Here is a 19111-nt window from a genome sequence, read left to right as displayed (position 1 = left end):
TAAAAGTTGCAGGCCTAATCCTTGTAGTCTGAGAATATAGGAAAGGGTAGGAGGAGGATTTTAGTGTATGAATTTCTCCATTAGCTTTGTCTTTCCAGTGAAAGCCACTTGGAGTTAAACTGATGGTCAGTGTTGAATACACAAATGCTTTTCTGAAGGAGTGGATAAGCCCATCCACTGTGCCACATAAACCATTTCATGTTCCTTATGTTACCCTTATATATTGTTTCTGTGCCTCTAATGATTTCCCTTTTCTGTTTGGCCAACAGAGAATCCATTGCTCGCTTGTGGTACAGCGTGACAACAGACTAGGAAGTCCTAATTGAGAAGGGAGTTTTTCTGCCACAGTTGAACAGATCATGGATGTAAACAGAACACAGATGTAAGAAAAAAGATAGGACAGATGCTTTGTAGTCACTTCTGAAAAAAATTACGTAAACTAATCTCAATACATAGAAGGATTCTTTTCTATCTTTTTTTTGATTGGATTCGAATTCAGTGTAAAATTCTGCATGTGGACTGTCAGCTACATCAGCCATATGTTGTCAGCTAGAATACCCTGGGATACATGCTCTGAAATCAAATGCCATAAATGATCTTTTTGAAAAGATGCTGTGCAAGATAAGAGAATGAAGACATTTAAAATCTTGCCAGCAAATGTTTGATGCAGGAGATGCACCTTAAAGTAATAATTAAGTAGTCAGTCTAGATACATTACAAACAGGTTGTTTCTTGGCAACTTTCGGTGCCCCCAATTCCTGTCCTTAATGACAGATTTGAAATCCTGGTTTATGCAAATTGTGTCAAATCATAGCATATTTTGGACTCAAATATCTATTTTTTGCTGGGGCATATAATTACATTTGGCTCCTGAGCTCCAGCTGTGAATGGCTGATACAGTAATCCACAGTCCAAGCGAACCCCTGAAATGAGTGTCTTTGAATTTAGAATAGATACAATCCTGAAGAAAGAGTTCTAAGTATTGGATATGAAGCAGCACACAGTCAGAGGGGAGGTTGAGGTCCCTTCTGAAAACAAAACTGAGATTTCTATGGCTCGTAACATCCAGATTCTTAGATTAAGCCTGTTAAAGGGGAATGATCACACTCTTAAATGAACCCCAAATCACTTTTGTATTACACATGAAAGATGACTGGTAGCTTTAGTATAGATATCTCCGTTTTGCCATAGTGTACACGTGAAGAGCAGCAGTGCAAACTTCTTAGCCAAAAACCTTGCCCTTGACCTGGACAGCAATTCACAGGAACCAGTTCTGGGCTTCTCGTAGGACTGAGAGCAGATGTCCAGTTCTGCTGATGGGAGTGAGCTTCCTAGGCATGGGACAGTAACAGTAATCATGGTTGATAGATAATCCTGGACATACTGGCAGAACATGGGAAGGAAGGTATTTTTTTAATTCAATTCTCATTAGAGTTTCAACTCTGAACTCTCCCAACAAAATCTGTTTTTTTAACCTCTTGTCTGAATTTACAAACCTTAGTTTACTAGCTGTAAGGACCATGTATCTGCACCTAATACAAACAACTCCAGGTAAGGCTCCATATTTTCATCTTAACTATTTTTCATTTGTGCTTGCTGCTTTCTCCATCTCCTTTCTTTCAGATAGCAGCAGTGGAGTACAACTAGATTATAAGCATGTATTGGGAGTGTTTATTTTGGGAGTCAAGATAGCTTGATTTTTATTTCTGGCTGTTACAAAGGTGATGAGTGATTTTTTGAGTAGGTCACCCATCTCTTCCATGACTCGTTTTCTCTGTAGAACAGGTTTGTTTCTTTGATAGTCACAGCAAGTTTAAGGGGGAGTACAGATACTACCCACTGAATACAGAGCTGCTATCTAAACAGTTGAATTTTGCAGAGGTGGTACCGCTTAAAAAGTCAAAGCACTTTGGCGGAGAGCGTAGCAAAGATAACTGTTTCAAACTTGTTTTGTATTTTGGACCACTTGGGCTGGTAGGATGCATTCCCAAGGTGAAAAAGGAAAATACAGAAAGATAGTAATAGCTCAGTTCTGCTGTCAAAAGAACTCTTGCCACAATGTGAGTTGTAAAAAACATGCATTAATGATCCTTGAAACAATGAGGTGCCGTCTCAAGACCTAGCCAAAACATGGATTATGCTTTTCATTCCCTTTTGACATGGATGTTAAACTTTTCAAAGATGTGTACCTTCATTTTGTGGTGAGAACTGGACTTGCTTATCGAAGGAACTGTCTCGGGCCCAGTTGTCTTCGGTGTTTTCATTAGTGGTTTGAATGGTAAAGATGCAATCAAGCTGGAAGAGGCTGTAAACAATTCGAAGGATGGGATCAGAAGCAGAGAGAGAAAACAAAAAATGGGAAAGCTGGCACCTGAGAAATACATGCGGAAATGCACAATGGGAGTAACGGGATAGGTGGGGTAGGATGGCAGCCAGGCACATAGAGGCTGCAGTAGGCTGTAACCCAGATGTAAATCCAATAAGCTGAGGCTGCCGCACCGAAGGCTCATCTCCTGTTTGCGTTAAGAGGAGAGTTGCCTGTGAAAGGAAGGGATCGCTCCCCTGTACCTGGCGCTGGTGATGCCCGGGCTGCAGAGCACTTGAGGTAGTACCCGGGCTGGAGAGCAACAGAAATTACAAACGTCCCTGATGAAGAAGCGAGTCACTTGTTCAGTCTAGGAGAAGAGGAAAAAAAACGAAACCAAAACACAACCCCAACCCCCAGAAGCAGGCTCAGGAGAGCGGCAGGAATACCGGTTCTTGCACGAAGCGGGAGGCCGCTGTGGGGCCGCGCCGAGGCGGAGGAGGAGCGGGCTGAGCCGGGGCTGGCGGCGGGGCGCGGGCAGCCGCCGCGGGTCCTTCGCAGCCCTGCTTCTCGGTCCTCCGCCCTCGGTCCAACCCCTGCGCGACCCCCGGGGCTCGGGCAGCGGTCTGCGCTCGGGCTCCGACGCCGGGGGCCCGCCGGCGGCAGGCATCGCGCCGCCCGCCCGCCTCCCTGCCCGCCGCTCCCACAATGCACAGAGCGGCGGCAGCCCCGCCGCCCGCCAGGTAGCAACATGGCGCGCCGCGCCCGGGCCGCCGCCTGAGCATCCTCCTTCCCTCCCTCCCTCGCTCCCTCCCTCCGCTCCCTCCCTCCGCCGCCTCCGCCTCCCGCCGCCGGGCTGCCGCAGAGGGGCCGCCTGCCCGCGCCCTGCGCCATGGCAGCCTCCGAGCTCTACACGAAGGTAGGGCGGCGGCGGGGCCGGGGGCTGCGCGGGGGCGGGCGAGGCGGCGGCAAGGCGGGGGAGCGCGGCCCGGCCCGGGCGGGCGGCCCCGCTCCCCGCGCCGAGCGGAGGGAGGGAGGGCGCGGGCAGGGGCCGGCGCTGCCATCCGCGGCCCCGGCAGCCACGCCGCGGCGGGGTCGCCCCGGCGGGAGCCGGCGCCTCTTCCCGAGATGGACCCGCATCCCGGCGGGGCGCGGGGGCCGGTCCCCGCCGCCGGTGCGTGAGTCACGGTCCCGCCGCGCCGCCGCTGCCCGGAGAGGCTCTGCCCGCCGGGCCGGGCCGGGCCGGGCCGGGCGGGGGGCGGCGGGGAGGCAGCGCCGCTGCGGCGGCGTCCGCCCGCAGAGCACCGCAGGGGAACCGGCCGTGCTGCCCTTCCCGTCGTGGGCACCGGGGACTGGCCGGGAGCAAGCGGCTGGGGCGGCTCAGGCAGCTCGGTGGCGGTGCGCCGATCCTTGAGAGAAGCGCTTTGGCTTAGAACAGTCGTTCCACGCGGTTCCGTGCTGTTCGGCTCTCTCCTTCAGAAATACCGTCCCGTTCCTTGTAGAGAAACACTTTCTACAACACAGACGCTTTGATGTTAAGCTAACCTTTCTGGTGACACTGCACCCTTAGATTATATGTATTCTTTTGGCCGTCGTTCAGCGGCCCTACAGTCAGCAATGATGCGGTGCGTGACTCTCGTACGCTTTTTAAAACTGACGTTTTTCTCATCTTTTTAGTCTTGTGTGTTAGTATCTCGTCAGCTTCTACCCGGAAACAGTTACTGCCCTATGCATCTTGATGGTGGCAAAGCCTGCAAATCGAGAGCTGGGGAAATGGTGTTTTATCCGCTAGCAATGCATTGTTTTCATTGCTCTGCCTTGATCTAGTGCAAAAATCTGAGGAAAAGGGGTAGACCACAGGTTTTTAAGGGCAGAAGTGATCACTGGGGTCACCAGAACCGAGCACCACAGTACAACATAGCAGACTCCAAATACTTCTTTCAAAAAGCTTGCACAGTCAAAGTGTGTTTTACCGAAAGCCATGCCATCTACATCCTTGAGCCACTTTATGAAATACTCTGAAATTATCTCCAGTCTAGCTCTTTGTGTGAGGAGAGAAAGGAAAAGAAATGGCCTTTTTGTTTTGGCATGAATAGTTCACCTTATTTGTAGAGTCCTCCCACTCAGATACGGTGGACAGCACGTTGACTGTGCATCAGTACAAATCAGACTGGACAGTCCTTTCAGTAGTCTTGACCATATCTGAATAGTATATTTGTGTAGGAGAGATTGAATGTGAGGAAGTGAGGTGCACGCCTGCAGTCCCTAAAGAATGCTAAATACGTTAGTAGTTATGAGGCATCTCGGTGTCTTGTGTCTCACAGAAGAGTACCTCTGTTAACTGTCATTGCAAAAAGGGGTGAAAATTAGCATTCTGGTCAAAAGAGCAATGGTACTGCAGAGTTGTTCCCAGGTGCCCAATAGACGTCCTCTGCGTAAGGAGTTATTTTGGAAAGGTATTCTTGATTTATCTCTCTCTGTAGATGTTCTTATTATGGAATTAAAATGTCTTGTAAAGAGTTGATCAGAAATAATTCTTTTTTTTTTTTTTTAAATTTCCAACCCTGTCTGAGCTTGAATTCACTTCCTTGAGTGGTTAAATCCTTTGGCCAGAAGCTGCCCCAAAAATGTGGGTGTCCTGTTGTCTTGGGACTGCATTACAGTGGAAAGTTCAGGGCCCCTTGTAGTTCCCGAGGAAGGCATGGCTCTGAATCGGGCGTCGGGATAGGAAAGCTGCTGGGCGATCAAGAGGGACTGTCTCTGCTGTCTTCCCTCTCTGCTGGCTTTTTCCCCAAGTAAAGCCATCATGCTGTTTAATTCACGTTCAGTATCTCATCCTTGATTAAGTAACATAAATAATGGATTTAAGGTCATAGCATGCAGAGGTAAAAAGAGCAAACACAAAGTCAAACAAGCACAGGGATGATCCTCTGGTAGGGACTCGCTGGGTGACGAAGGCCAGCAAGAATTCTTCTGTGCTTTACTCTCACACCACAGGCTGTTCTTGTCCTCTTTAGAGCCATATGTAGGCACAGGAAGAGCGACTTTCACATCTTTTTTATACGGGCAGGCAGAGTCAGGATTGTCATTCAGGACAGCTGCTTAAAGTACCAGAGCTTCCAGTATAGCATCAACACTTAACGTATGGTATTGGCATAGATATTGTGCTGGCAAGCAGGGTAGGATATGAATTTGCAGCACATCGTTGCTGACTCTGTGTGTGCGCGTGTGTGTGTCCTGAAGTGAAGTACCTGGCAGCTCTCTTACCCTCTCCCACTGGAAACCCACATCCCAGCTTGCCTGAGCTGTTCAGGTAGCTGTGTTCATGTGAGTTACTTGGAACAACAGTTTGTAAAATTATGTTAATGACTGGAGGACCACTGTTGCAAAGAAGTTGTCAGCATCGCTTCAAATCTTCGCAGCTATTGTTTGTGGAAGTGGGGCTTTATGCAGTATGCTTCGGTGTGTCCAGTTTTGCTAATATGCACTGTTAAGCCTTCAAATTTGGTTTCTTTGCATGCCGGTATAAAAATAGTACCCACTGTCCCAACCACATGTGCAGTCTTGAAACAGCATAAAGGAACTCTTATTTTCCCAAGCTACCTTATTTTTTGTTAGAAACCAGTGATACACGTTTTTGAAGAAGTTGTGCCACTCCTGTGAAAAATCCTGTTCCTTTGATTCATCCGGGTGTATATCTAAACTTGGTAACCGTATAGACAGCCTTGTTGTTGCACATGGTCGTAGTTAATCTAGAAATTTGGATTGAAGTTAAAGGACTGGCTCTAGCACACTCATGAGCTAGTTGTGAACAATGGGCCCAAACCGTGCTGGGCTTTGTATTCCTGTGCCTGGTGTTGTTGCAAATAGAGACTCTGCTTGAAGGCATTAGCTCCAATTTTGGGATGCAGCAGTTTAAAACCGCTCCATGGGTTATATCCCAGGCATTCTTATTTAAAATATTATGCCTATGAGCTCTGCTTAACTTGTCCTGTTGGACATCTGTCATGGGCAGGTTGGTGGTCCTGCTGTAAGATTGTTTCTGAAAGTTTTGGTTCTTTGACTTTGGAAACAAACTTAGGAGAATCTCGATAAGTTTCCTGAATCACTGTAGCCCCGCTGAGCGGTGCTTGGATGTAGTTGATCAGCATTTCAGTAACTGCTGACCAACAACAGATACATACCTACTTCTGCTGACCTGTAAACACCTACTTCTGCTGACCCATAAACATTGATAGGGACAATCTAGACTATGCGTTGGCTTTTGTTAAGTGTAATCTGCTTTCCTTGGGAGTGAAGAACAAGTGAGAACGCTTTGCCTAGACCTGGAACTCATCTGACTTCTCCACACTGGCCGAACCACCACGTTTTGTGTTAGACGTCACCTTTGTGACGTGTGACCTCCAGCACATGCTCTCGTTGCCTGTACATGAAAATTAACAAAGCAGATCGGACACTGTGTTTATGCTGCATCTTTTAAAGTCAGAGTGAAGAGTTGACGTTGTTCAGTCATTTTTCTTCTCCATTTCCATCCCCTTTTCCCTGGGTTTGATTTGTTTCTGTTTCATGCTGTGCTTTCCTAGAGCATGCTGCTTTGCCCTCTTGGGATTTCTGTTTCAGTTTTGTATGGCTGTGTCCAATGTGCTTATTTATTTATTTATCTATCCATTCAGTTAGACATTAATTTATTTTTATTCTTGCTGCTACCAATATGTTCCTCCCTTTCCAGTATCTTAGAGATTAGGGGCAGCTAGCTCCAGCTAGCTTGCTCCTAACTTAGGGCCTAATCCAATTTCAGTTAAAAGGGAGTGGAAATACTCCTTTGAACGTAGAGAAATCAGTAAACAGATGTTGCTGGAGAGCGCAGTCTGGGCAAACCGAACTCAGTAGCTGACCTTCAGTCCTGCCGCTCTCTCCTTGAAATGGTTCAGTTTGAGGGTTTATAAGCAGTAAATTGAGTTAGGGAAGTGTCAGAGGGAACTGCATAGAACAAAAAACCGCTTGTGCAGTCCCCAGCGTCGCAAGGAGCCCTTTCTTGCTTTCCTGGGGCTGTGTGCAGGCAGCTGCTTCGGGTGTGAAGCCAGGGTATTACAAGACTTGGTCTTCCCCTTCAGTTGTGCCGGGTCCTTGCAAGCGAAAATGGCAAAAGGCAGATTCTGACCAGGTTATGGCTCTTCTTGGGTGCGTTAATGGTATACGGGGAGGGAAATACAGCAAAAAACAACCCAAGCGTTAAGAGAGAAAATGTAACTGTATTTCCAAATTTCTGTGCTTATTAGTGGGCTCTTCTTGGTTAAAAAAAAGCTGCCTTAATTATTAGTCTTGTATATTGCTGTTCGAACTATTGCATGTGACATAAGTGTTTTCTAAACATTAAACAGTAACCAGTTGTCTCAGTAGATCGCTGCTTTGTTCTTCCAGAGCCATGCAGCCCAGTAATGCAGGGATGCGAGTCGTTCGTCTCCATGCACAACTTGGGCATCCCACTCTGCTTCTGAGTTGGACCCGTGCAGTTCAGAGCAGAGAGGCTGTTGCAGAAATCAAATGTGTACTGTCAAGCAATTACATCTGCAAATGACAGTGAGCCTTTACAGTATATTTTATAACTGTATCTCTGCCTCTTCTAAAAATCTAATGCAGCAGCAGCAGAAGGGATATTTCAGTTGCTTTTTTGCTTCAGAGACGTGCTGTGTCACTGGAATAAACGCAATGGCAACTCTGCCAGTGACAACTCACAGCTGTGTGCACCAACTGTATTCCTAATGCTTTTAAACTGAAGGTGCTGGGGATGTAATTACCCAACCATCTAACAATACTTGGTTTAGCCTAACCTTGACATTTTATTATGTTTTTTAAAAAAAAAAAGTTTCCTGTAGTTGAATGCCAACCACATCAGCCTAAGAAACTGAAAAAACTCTTAGCTTTCTAACAGCAGTTTTGTGACATGTCAGTGATCTATCATTCTTGTTAAAAGAAACTGTGATCCTTGGGAAGCAAAATGAGTGGTGGTTTGAATTGGAGCCCAGTCTGCGCCAGAGCTGCTCCCCTGGGCGCCGAGTGTGTCCGGAGGAGGAAATGATACCACCCTGGGCAGGGCGGTGGGGCTGGAGACATAGCAAGCTGGTTGTGAAAGCTTCTTGCAGCCCACAAATAGTTTTGGGGAAGGCATATCCTGTAGGCCTAATGAAACACTGGAAGTGTAGCATTGTTGGGAGCTACTTTTGGGAGAGAGGAGATCATAGCTTTATATTACTTTTTTTTTTTGCTGTAGACCTAATCCTGAAAGTTGTGTGAATTCTTCGTTACGTGTAAAGAATAATTGTGAAGGTCCCATTTATAATAATTGGTCTTATTTGTTTAATTCTTTGAGGATCATGTTAAAACATTTACCTAATGTTATTAGTGGATTATGTGGGATCCCCCACAAACTGTCATCAGCAATCCTTGCAGAATAATAATGTCTGTACATTGAGCTGCCACTGGTTATTTGCAGTCAGTTTCTACTGCAGTGATTTTATAGCATGTGCCAGATGGCTCAGGTAATGGATTACTATTATTTTTTAGATAAATAAATGATCACATTTAAGTGTAATCTGCTTTCCTTGGGAGTGAAGAACAAGTGAGAACGCTTTGCCTAGACCTGGAACTCATCTGACTTCTCCACACTGGCCGAACCACCACGTTTTGTGTTAGACGTCACCTTTGTGTGAAGTGTTGTCGAGCTCCTGCTATGTCAGGAAATGTGTGCAGTGACCACCGTTACCTTTTGGTGAGCCAGAGCTCCAGGTTGAGTTGGAAGGGATAGGCAGCCGGTCAGGCAGATGTACCTCGCTCTTCGGGTCTCCTCACGGGGCCTTTGGGAGTTTAATCCTCTCCATGCGTTCTAATAAAAAAGTAATTTGTCTCTTTCTTTAATGAGACTCATTGTTTAATCTCTGTAGGACTAAAGAAAGCATTTTTGTTATTGAAATTTGCTCATTGAACCAGTTGAATTGGAGGAAGTCACAGAAACGGTCAGTATCGCAAGGTTTCAGTGTTTCTGGATGGTCTATTTTTAATAGGATTTAAAAAAAGCAAGAAGTGATAGTAAGGTTAATCATAGATGGTGTTTCTGCTGTGAGGGAAAAGCAGCATGCAGCTGGCGAGTCTGCTGCCCTGGGGGTACCAGTGGGATGGTGCCTGGATTTCTGGCAAGTCAGAACAGCCTCTGCAGCAGACCTCAGAGGAGCCAGCCACTTGGGGTGTCCTACAGCGACATTCACTGAATTCAGATTTCATTGCTTGAAAACACAAAGCATACCCAAATATTTACCTATTTGAAGTCTTGCTTATATTACTGGAGTCTTTGATACCTGCTCGTATATATGAGCATATGTGCAGACATTGCTGGTTTGAAAGGCATCTTGGCTAGGGGGAAGATAATGGACTGAGTTTCACTTTGTGCTGTCAAGCAGCAAGAGCTCTGATAAGAGACAGTGGTTTGTTTTATGCGTCTTGATGAAAGTCAGCTTATCTTGGTTTGCATGTATGAAGTTAGGGACGAGCAGAGTCTGAGCTCCTTGGTTGCATTTTCTTTCGTATGCTTGAAGGTACAGCGGTTATCTCTGATCTAATTTTGTGCTCACTGTAGTGGAGCAGTGTTTACTACTGCATGTATCGTGCTTGACTCTGATAGTGAATATTTGTACAGTTGGGCCCAGGGCCAAGAAACGGCATTTGGGCAAGGCAATTGTTCCTGCTGCTTCATTAGCAAACTACTCGAATGAGTTGAAGCAGCAGTGTGCACCTTCTGCTTGTCTTCTCTGCTGCTGAAATAGTAAGGAAGAGCTTCCTATTTTCCCTTAATAATAGGTGGTTCTTGTTGCAGAAAATACAAGGGTGTTAGGGTCAGAATAAACCCATGGTTCTTGGAAATTTTCATCTTATCTGTGACTTTGGCTTTTTCCTCAAACTGTATCTTTCTGCTTAAGTTACTTGCATAGACCATAACCCTGCTCATGATACACCGCAACAGATACATGGTTTTGTTTTGGGGGTGATGCTCCTAAGAGTTTGATTGGTTTAAATTGGTATCAAAACTTTTACGTAAGTGGAAATGCATTAGGAACGAAATTAAATCTGTTATCTAAAGGTCATGGAAGATAGAGAAAATTCAAACTGTGTTGAATTCAAAGGCTCTTTGTACAGTAACTTTTTCCTTTCGTTGGCTTTACTTTTGAGCTGCATCCAGGATGGAGAGTTGTATGATTGGGTTGCTAAGGCCTCATTTACCAAAGCTAATAGCAAGGCTTTTAGTGACTTTCCTGGCAGAGAACAGCACTTTCATGCCTGTGCCAGTGCCATGCTCTGTGCCACCCTTTGCTTAGGACTGAATCATTTCTTCCTCGTTCTCAGTGTTGCTTGGCTTTGCTCAACCCTGGGTTTGCTCAAGCCTGATCCTGCAGAGATTTATCTTTATTCCATGTGAGTAATCTCATTGCTTAATTTTATGCTTTGAAATCAAGCATGTAAATCTGAAAGATTGGGCCTTTTATTCTCTATTTCCTCTTATTGCAGGGAAATAACTTTGCTGTCATATACCTGCTCAGAATAATTTGTGCAGGAAAACAAATGAAAACATATCCTAGGGATGTTGTCTTGTCAAGTTCTTTGTGTTAAGCTCTGTGTATGCAGTGTTGCAGTAAGTTAAGACCTGTCTACTTAAAACCCAATTTTAATATTTAATAGCAAGAGTGTATTTTCAGGAGTAGCTTCTGCTTTCAGGACCCCCACAATCTCAGGGAGATAATGGTTCCACTCATCTTCTTTTAGCCTAGCCCACTTTCTCAGTTTGCAACATGCAGCAGCCTAATGTGAAATGCTGTGTGAGATGGATAACCTGAACTGCCCAGCACTGTGCAAATGTGAAAAACACCAGAGTTATCGAGCTGATGATCTTGATGATTTTGGGGTCTTCCTGTTCCTGGCCATCCGGGTCAAAACCCTCGCCTTTTCTGGCACAATATAGCTGCTTTGCTGCCTGCTTTCAGTTAATCGCTGTAGTTAGTAGTTTTATTTCTATCAGTCTATTCATATACAAATAAAATGTAAAGAGGGGTTAGTGCTAGCTAAAAGGTTTGTGTGGGGTTTTGTGTGTGTTTTTTTGTTTGTTTTTAAAAAGAGGATAAGCACTTGGTGCGATTACCTTAGAGGAGTGCCCTTCTTGCTGAATCCTGGGCATTAAGCAGCTGGAAGGTAAGCACAGGAAACATTAGGCACTGCTAATAAAGTTTAAAGACCTCACTCTTACTGAATGTCTGTGGATTGCAGATACTGACCCAACTTTTAATGTGAGTATCTGCAAATTTTACTGCAAATTCTGAGGAGGTGAATATGGATTACTTAGAAAAGCAGAGATCTTGTGTCTTAACACCATCTGTTCTCCTTAGTGGCATGGATTTAATTTGTTTGGCCTGTTAATCGGGGACTACAGCAATTGTTGTCACAGATCTTTCCCTGAATAATAGTGGCATGGAGGTGGTACTCAAGGCTGGGGTAAAGCGTCTTAAAACGTTAGAGGGAGAAGAAGGTACAAACCTAACATCAAATAAGGAAGTATGAATGAGAACTCACCATGCTGATGAACGGTCTGAGGGAGCAGTATGAAGATTAAACCGGAGGAGAAGCAGTCAGGAATGCAGAATGCAGCTGTGCCTGCAGGGTCATCTTCAAGTCTGTTACCTCCGTGGTGTTTGCTGAAAGTTGTGGTTATTTTCTGAACATCTTGAAAGCTGTTGCATTTCCCTCATTGCTTATCAAGTCTTCATTTTTGCCTTTTAACCCCTCTTCAGGTGTGGCTGTAGGTAAGGCTGTCAGGGTAGTTCACATAGAATAAAAGCTGCCACTGGTAATTAGCAGAAGTGGCTTGTTGAGTTTAGCTCTTAGGAGACAGTGGGGATGGTTGAGAGCAGACTCTTCCAGGCTACTTACTTACACTGTGGTCTGATGAGAGCCCTCGCTTTAAAATTAAATGTAAAGGCTAAAGCAGCATTGCTTTGAAGAGCTCTCATTCCATCTTTATAGTAGTTAATGCAAGGGGGAAATACGACGTGTGACTTGTTGTGTCAAGTTTCCTAAGATTGCTGTGTGGTTGGATGTAAACTGCACATTTCTAGCTTGACAGTCCTAAATATAGAAGAACAGAGACTTCTCATCTGAGTGACTTTCATACCCATATGGTCTCTTTTTTGTAAATGGATATGAAAAATCATGAAGTCTTGCTGCAGTTACCGACAGTGTCTTTGAGTTCTTCCATTTGATTATCGGAAGACATGAGAATTTTGCAATTACTTTGTGATTTACAGGAGGACACTCTTGCTGTTTGCAGAGCCAGAGAAATAAACTAAAAATACTATGAGTCTGTCTAACAATGCGGGAATTCATTGCCCCAACATGGCTTGTCACACGTTACTCTCTGCAGTCTCCATGGGTTATTCATAAGTATCTTTAAAGCAGATGACCTCAGTTGTTTTGCTGAGGAAACCAGAGAGATTCCCAAGTTGCCTTATGAGTTAGTGTATACCAATACAAGAAATATGGAAATATTTTCAATGGAGACTGAGCCTATTTTGCCTGCAAAGGAAACACCAACTGCCTCTGAAAGTGCTGAAAATCTGTATTACGAGAGATGCGGGATGGAAATAGATGGTTTAGACTGTATGTATGTTAAAGTAAGTAGAATACGTTTGGTTGTTTTCTTGGTTTTAATGTAGGTGAAGGCTGTATAGCCAAGCATGTGATTATTAGTATAACAGTTTATTGGTAAAGGTTTAAAGTAAGTAGAGTGTTGACGTACGATCTGGAGATATATAAAGAAGACTTTTTCAAACATGCCAGACAATAATTTCATTGTTTAGGACATGGTGTCCCTTAGAAAAATCTTATATGAGGAGGAGCATTTGCAGAAGTTGTTAGAATTTGATGTCAGAGCGCCCTTCTTCCTTGTGACAATCTTATGTATTGGAAATACAAAGGCAGTAGAGACTTTTTGCAAACAATCGAATAGATAACGCTTGTAGAGAAAAGGAGTGGAATAGTTTCTCTAACGCTCAATATGGTCTACAATTTCCAACTAGCGTTAAAGGTTTTAATTTCACTCTCCCCTCCAACATAGAGGTGTTTTCCATAATTTCTCATGCTAATCAAGGTTAGAATTGCACTAATGAAATGGGCTGGACCAGGCAGCAGTCGGGTCCCGGCGGTGCTCGCAGCCAGCTCAGCCCTGCTGCACCCAACGACTCGACTCGTGTGTGCGCTTTTCACTCCGGGGATTTATGAGGGCAGGACTGAAGATCGCAGGGGAAGAAATGCAGCCGCTCTCGCCGGAGAGTTTCCGAGAGCAACACTGTGGCCGTTAACCCTAGTTCTGCTTTCACAGCTTCCCCTGACACTTGTGGAGGCTCGTCGGGAGGTTTAACTCTGCTCGCTGGTTTTAAGTTAGAGCTTACCAGGTTGTTCATACCAGGTCATTCTGGTTTCCTTGCATGGGAACTTACTGTTAATTTCCCATGCAAAAATGGTGGGACTAAATATAGGTTCATTAGATGTGCTTCACTGATGTCAGGTTGCTGTTGTAATATGGCAGAAAGGTGTTTGTGGTGTGGACTTCACCAAAATGACAGAGTTATGCTCTGGGTTAGCTGAGTAAAACTAGTTTTTCCCTGAATAACTCAAGGTAAGTCAGTAAAAACTCTGGTTTAATGATGTAACTACATCTCAGCCTGGGGCTTCTGTGTCATTCTAACAAAAATAATCAGTTAATTTTGGATTTTTAGAACCTCAAGCAGGTGTTCTACTTTCAGTGTGACTTTTGGGGGGGTGGGGCTAGGATTAGGTAAAAGCAAAAGAATGCTGTTTGGACTTGAGCTCAACTTTACAGAAAGATACTCGGAAAAGTACAGCCTTATCTACTATCAAAGTTTATGCCAAATATCTCTCCTTTCATTTTTAACTTTTAAATTAAGCTTTCACAGTTAAGTCGGCAGTCGTCCATACTCCAGATGTTTTACAGATATCAGAAAATTTAGCCTTATTTCACCTCTGTGAACTAGGTGATCAATTACGGCTCCACTACTTTTTTCTCAATAACTTCTTGTTTCAAACTCCAGCTCTGTAGCACGGCACGGTGCAGTGCATCTGTCTGATCAATACACCCTTTGTTTTCCCTTCCTGCCTAAGCAAGTGCTAGATACACCAAATAATCTCATGGCACTGATGCAGATGGCTCTGCGCTGCAGCAGAGGCACTCAAACAAAAGACAACGCTTCCTCTTTCTGCGTGTATGAACCCAGGACGAACAACCAGCTGCAGCCACCACTATCAGCCCCTTCTGTCCCCACGCGAAACTTGGGCTGTGCTGCATGTTGCGAGAAACGATTCGGTTATCCTGCCTCCTGTGGGTGAGGTTTCTAGAAACTTTGGGGAAAATAATTATAAAAAGCTTCTGTAAGATCTTCAGTCCATTTAAGAACTGGAGACAATGGAATCAACGTTTCATTGTGTGACATCAGCACGTAAAAATACATAAGAAACCATGAGGATCTTGGCTGAATTTGTACCAGTGGTCTGGAAATAATACTTACTTCAGCATTTAGTTAATTACACTGTGAAGTCTATATTATGGCTTGCATCATCTTAGCGTTAAAACAAAATCCTACAACCCCTTGTTTCATTTGGCCTCATATTTGTTTTCTTGGATCTTAAATTCAGGCACCCATGAAGTTAATCATGACATGTTGAAAGTTTTTTCATGTATTCCTTAAGTATTGGCTTTTTAAAAATTTTTGAATTGGAGTATTTTTGTAATACACGCACAACATTCACTGTGAGTACACAAAGGTGAAATCATGCATCCTTTTCCTAATACTCTTTCTTCAATCCAACATGTCCCATTAGCTTTATATTCAGGGGATGGCTGTAGTTTTGCCCTTAAATTTGCCCCTAAATTTCTTGTGGCCCATCTTCGACAACTCTTGTAACATGTTTTTCAGGTTGGATGAATTAGGTGTTTTAAGGCAGACTTATAATTAACTTCTTTTTGAAATCACTAACATATAATTCAGCGTTGGCCTTCATTTTGGTGATATGGATCGAAATGCAATACAGTGTATGCCTCTCTGTGTGGATATGACCCCAAATGAAGTTTTACATGAGTCAGGATATTTTCCTGTTGCTCAGTCTGGGGTAGGCGTCACACTTCTGCTCAATGTTTTTGCTGATCTTATTGTGGTTATTTAGCTGGTTTGTGTCTCAAGTAGTGACCAGAACATTGGTGGTTTTGATGTAGCTGTAGTTGCCATCTTTTCTGAAGATCTTTCAGAGCTGCGTTCATTTCTTTGACAGGTCTAGAGATCAAAACTGTTTCAAACACAACATTTTCTTAAACACTGATTTTTCTTTGAATCTATCTTTTCAAGCCTGATTTACTTTAAACGAACATTTCTTGGGAAGTGTGCTGAATTAAATGAGAATAGCCTACTGCAGCAAGCAAGACAGAAGTACTGCTGTTTCGCCAGGTTTTTATTGTGGGTTATTCAGCTGTAGGTTTGCCGATGGCTGGTGATGTATGGAATCCCGTAGGCAGAGGGGGCGGGCGGGGAGCCCCCGGTGCAGCGGCGCGGGGGCATCATCACTCCTTGTCATCCTGCGCAGGGTTGTGGTAACGGCGGGGACGTAGGGAAGGATGTAGCCGCGCTTCCCTTTTAACGGGCTGGCCGGGCCAGCCTCTGTCCCAGTCTTTGTGTGGCACTTCGTGAAACATGTTTTGTTTTTCTGTAGTTGATAATACGGCCTGAATTAAGCCCTTCAGAAGCATCGTGCGGGCAAATCCATGGTGTGCCCAAGCGGTGTTGCGTGTGACTTCCCATCGCTGTCCGGTGGTTTTCAGCAGTGGGTGCTACTGGCATCGAAGCCGAGTAAGTCAGAGAGCAGAAGATTAAAACCGTGGCTGCTGGCTGAGCATGGCTGCTTGGGGAGGACGGAGAAGAGCCTGTGAAAGGGGGTCTGTGAAATACAACGGGAGCTGACAAATGCTGTTCCCGCATGCAGCATCTTAGGGGGGTGAACGGGCAACATTTTGATAGCTGAAGTATTGCCTGGGTTAACAAGGACTGAGTATAAACCACAGCTGTCTCCCTCTGTATGACAGCTTGAAGAGAAGGTCAAGTACAATCAACATAAACTGTAGAAAGCCGTGTTTTTAAAGATGAAGAAAATTCAGAACATTTAATGTGTTTTAACTGCTTAAAATGTTTCTTACAGAAGTTGTATCAACTACAACCTGGGAATATAACTGTTCTTTGATAGATTTGATAGCGTAAAGTAAAACATTGAGTTTTCTGGCCTTGATGTCAGGCCCAGTGTGTAGATTTGCAGGGTGATAATCTTCTCTAAGTTTCAGTGGAAAGGTTGCTAATAATTGTAATATTTAAAGAAATAAAAAAATGTACATTTCTGTTTGCTGATCAAATTTGCCTGTAGTAGCATGTGTATATATATCCTGTGTTTGGGATTTAGCTTCTTTTGCATCACTTTGAAGGTGAAGTTTCAGGTAAATGTAAGTCAACAGACATTTTTCGAGTGGCTGAAGGTGTGAATCTTGCTGCAGTGATTCTTTGTGGGATGCTCATAGTTTTTGATTGTACCTTGTACAATCAAGGCGTGTTTGGCAAGCAACATACAAGTTGTTTTTGTTGTTACAAGTCACTAGGCCCTACATACAAAGAATGCCTTATAAAAATGCTTAAAAGAAGGAAGGAAAGAAAGAAAAAAGAAAAAAAAGCTTCTATATTCTTAGGATTCAAAGGCAGTGGGTATATATACAGTAGATGACATACTCAAGTACAACAGACTTTTGTTTCACTGAGCTGCAATTCGTTTCTTTGTGCGTGGTGAAGGATATAGAGCCTTACCTGCCTAACCTCGAGTACTGCAGGCACTTTGACCCAAATTTGCAAACCCAATGTCAGCAGCATGCAAGCCCATAGTGGTGGTGGTGTCTTAGGGTGTAGCTCAGAGCCTGGGTCACCACCATCCCCCGGCTGCTTTTGATCTTCCTATTAGGTAAATTAACTTTGTGAGATTATTTTTCAGATAAAACGTTAATACAAATCGTCACATATATTTTCCCCACTATATATCATTATACAAATGTTTTTTTAAATTAATGCTTTCTGAACATCAGGCCTTAAACTGTACAAGAGGTATATAAATGGCTGTTGCTGAGCAACAATACAGAAAATATGCTCCGTGCCCAAAGAATGCTACTGCCTTAAAGAAAATCGGTAATTTTTGTTTTGCTTCTTTTGCAAAGTTAATGATGCCATTTCCCTCAGGCTGTAAGAAGAATTTAGATGAGTTGGTCAGAGGTTTTGCAGCAGGCTGCTTGTTATGGAAATGCTCTACTTTCCAATCCTCCCTGGTTACTTGGCATTTTTATGAAAGGAGAGTAAAGTCTTGTCTGTCTTTTCAAACTGCAATTGGCAGCAGCACTTTGTTAATAGAAGTGTAATGCTTCCTTGGGACTGCCTGCGTATCTCAGGACAGATGGCAGAGATTTTAGTGGTTTCAGCAGTGGAAGAAATGGGACCTCCTCCTGCCTTGTGTGTGAGTGATCAGGATCTCTTTGTAGGGGATCCAGGTTGGTCAAGTTAAGACGTGTTCGACCTGTTACTCACCTGGCTGTGCATCTGCTTATGTTGTTAATACAAAGGCTAAACTTTTCTGTTTCAAGTGTTTCTAGCCTCAATATTATCATCCATGGTGGTGGCACTGTGAACCAAGTATAGGGGAAAATATAAAGCTGAAAGGAAATAATTCTAATAGCATCAAATTATGTTTTCAGAGCAGCCCCATCCAAGGAAATCACACAGCTCAGAAATGTGCATTTTGCATAGACAAGTTCAACACTTCTGCAGTGTGAACTTCTATGACTTTGTGTTCTCTTCTGTCATTATGTCTTGTTAGCATAGACACTTTTCTTTTTTCCAGCCTAATAATGCAGCCTGCTCTCTCCATGTGGCTGTGTTCAGTTAGCAACAGGTTCACATTGAATGATTTTGGTCAAGTTTGTCTCTGACTTTCACCAGCTGTTGCTGTTCCATCAAGTCCTTCAGCTAGTGCTGCCAGAATTTATGGTATCTCTTTGATCCAGACATTAACGAGCTGCTTGCTTCCTACCCAAAACCAAGGCCGTTCTCGAAAGAGAGAGGGGCAATGTCTCGTGAGTTTTTCATGGTTAACACCTGAAAGACTGTATTTTTTGAGGCTGTCTGTAAATAAATAAATAGGTGATCTCTGCTGAATTGAAAATTATGGAAGTTCACTTGTATGGGTAGATCTTGCTGAGAAACTAGGGACAGCTTTTTAAGAGTTGAAATTTCCTTTTTCATTTTAGGATGTAGATCATTTCATGAACTCTTTCAGCTCTTACCAGAAGAGCTGTTAAGCTGGGAAGATAGCTGTATCTCCTGCAGTATTTGTGATTGTGGGATGGAAGTAGAAAACTATTTGACTACTGAAGTGACTGCTGAGCTGCTTGCATTGCTAATTCCATTCTGTCAGCAATGTCAATTAGTACTTCAAGAGGTTAATATCTCAGAAGAGAGGCTTTGTGAGTCATATGGTCTCATTTGATAGATAATTATTATAGTCTGCTGATTTCTTCATGTGATCTAAGATGAAATCATGAGGTATGAGAGAATACTGTGATTTCCTGTTATATTTTCTTATTATGTAAGATTGTGGTAATACAGCCAGCTTTCAGACCCA

At 43.8% G+C, this 19111-nt stretch overlaps 1 protein-coding gene across 1 annotated transcript in view; it reads left to right on the top strand.

Moving 5' to 3' along the window:
• Positions 1–3022: 3022 nt before the first annotated feature.
• Positions 3023–19111, top strand: part of MYO5A (myosin VA) — a 106048-nt gene continuing 89959 nt past the window's right edge. The window contains exon 1 of the mRNA XM_052807508.1: positions 3023–3224. Within this exon, the coding sequence (XP_052663468.1) occupies positions 3198–3224 (27 nt within the window). The 5' untranslated portion in view covers positions 3023–3197. The remainder of the gene's footprint in view (positions 3225–19111) is intronic.

Source organism: Harpia harpyja, chromosome 14, assembly GCF_026419915.1.
Source record: "Harpia harpyja isolate bHarHar1 chromosome 14, bHarHar1 primary haplotype, whole genome shotgun sequence".
In the NCBI taxonomy this organism is placed as follows: Eukaryota; Metazoa; Chordata; class Aves; order Accipitriformes; family Accipitridae; genus Harpia; species Harpia harpyja.
The sequence above is the reverse complement of the archived record's forward strand: the minus strand, read 5'-3'. Positions and strand labels throughout refer to the sequence as shown.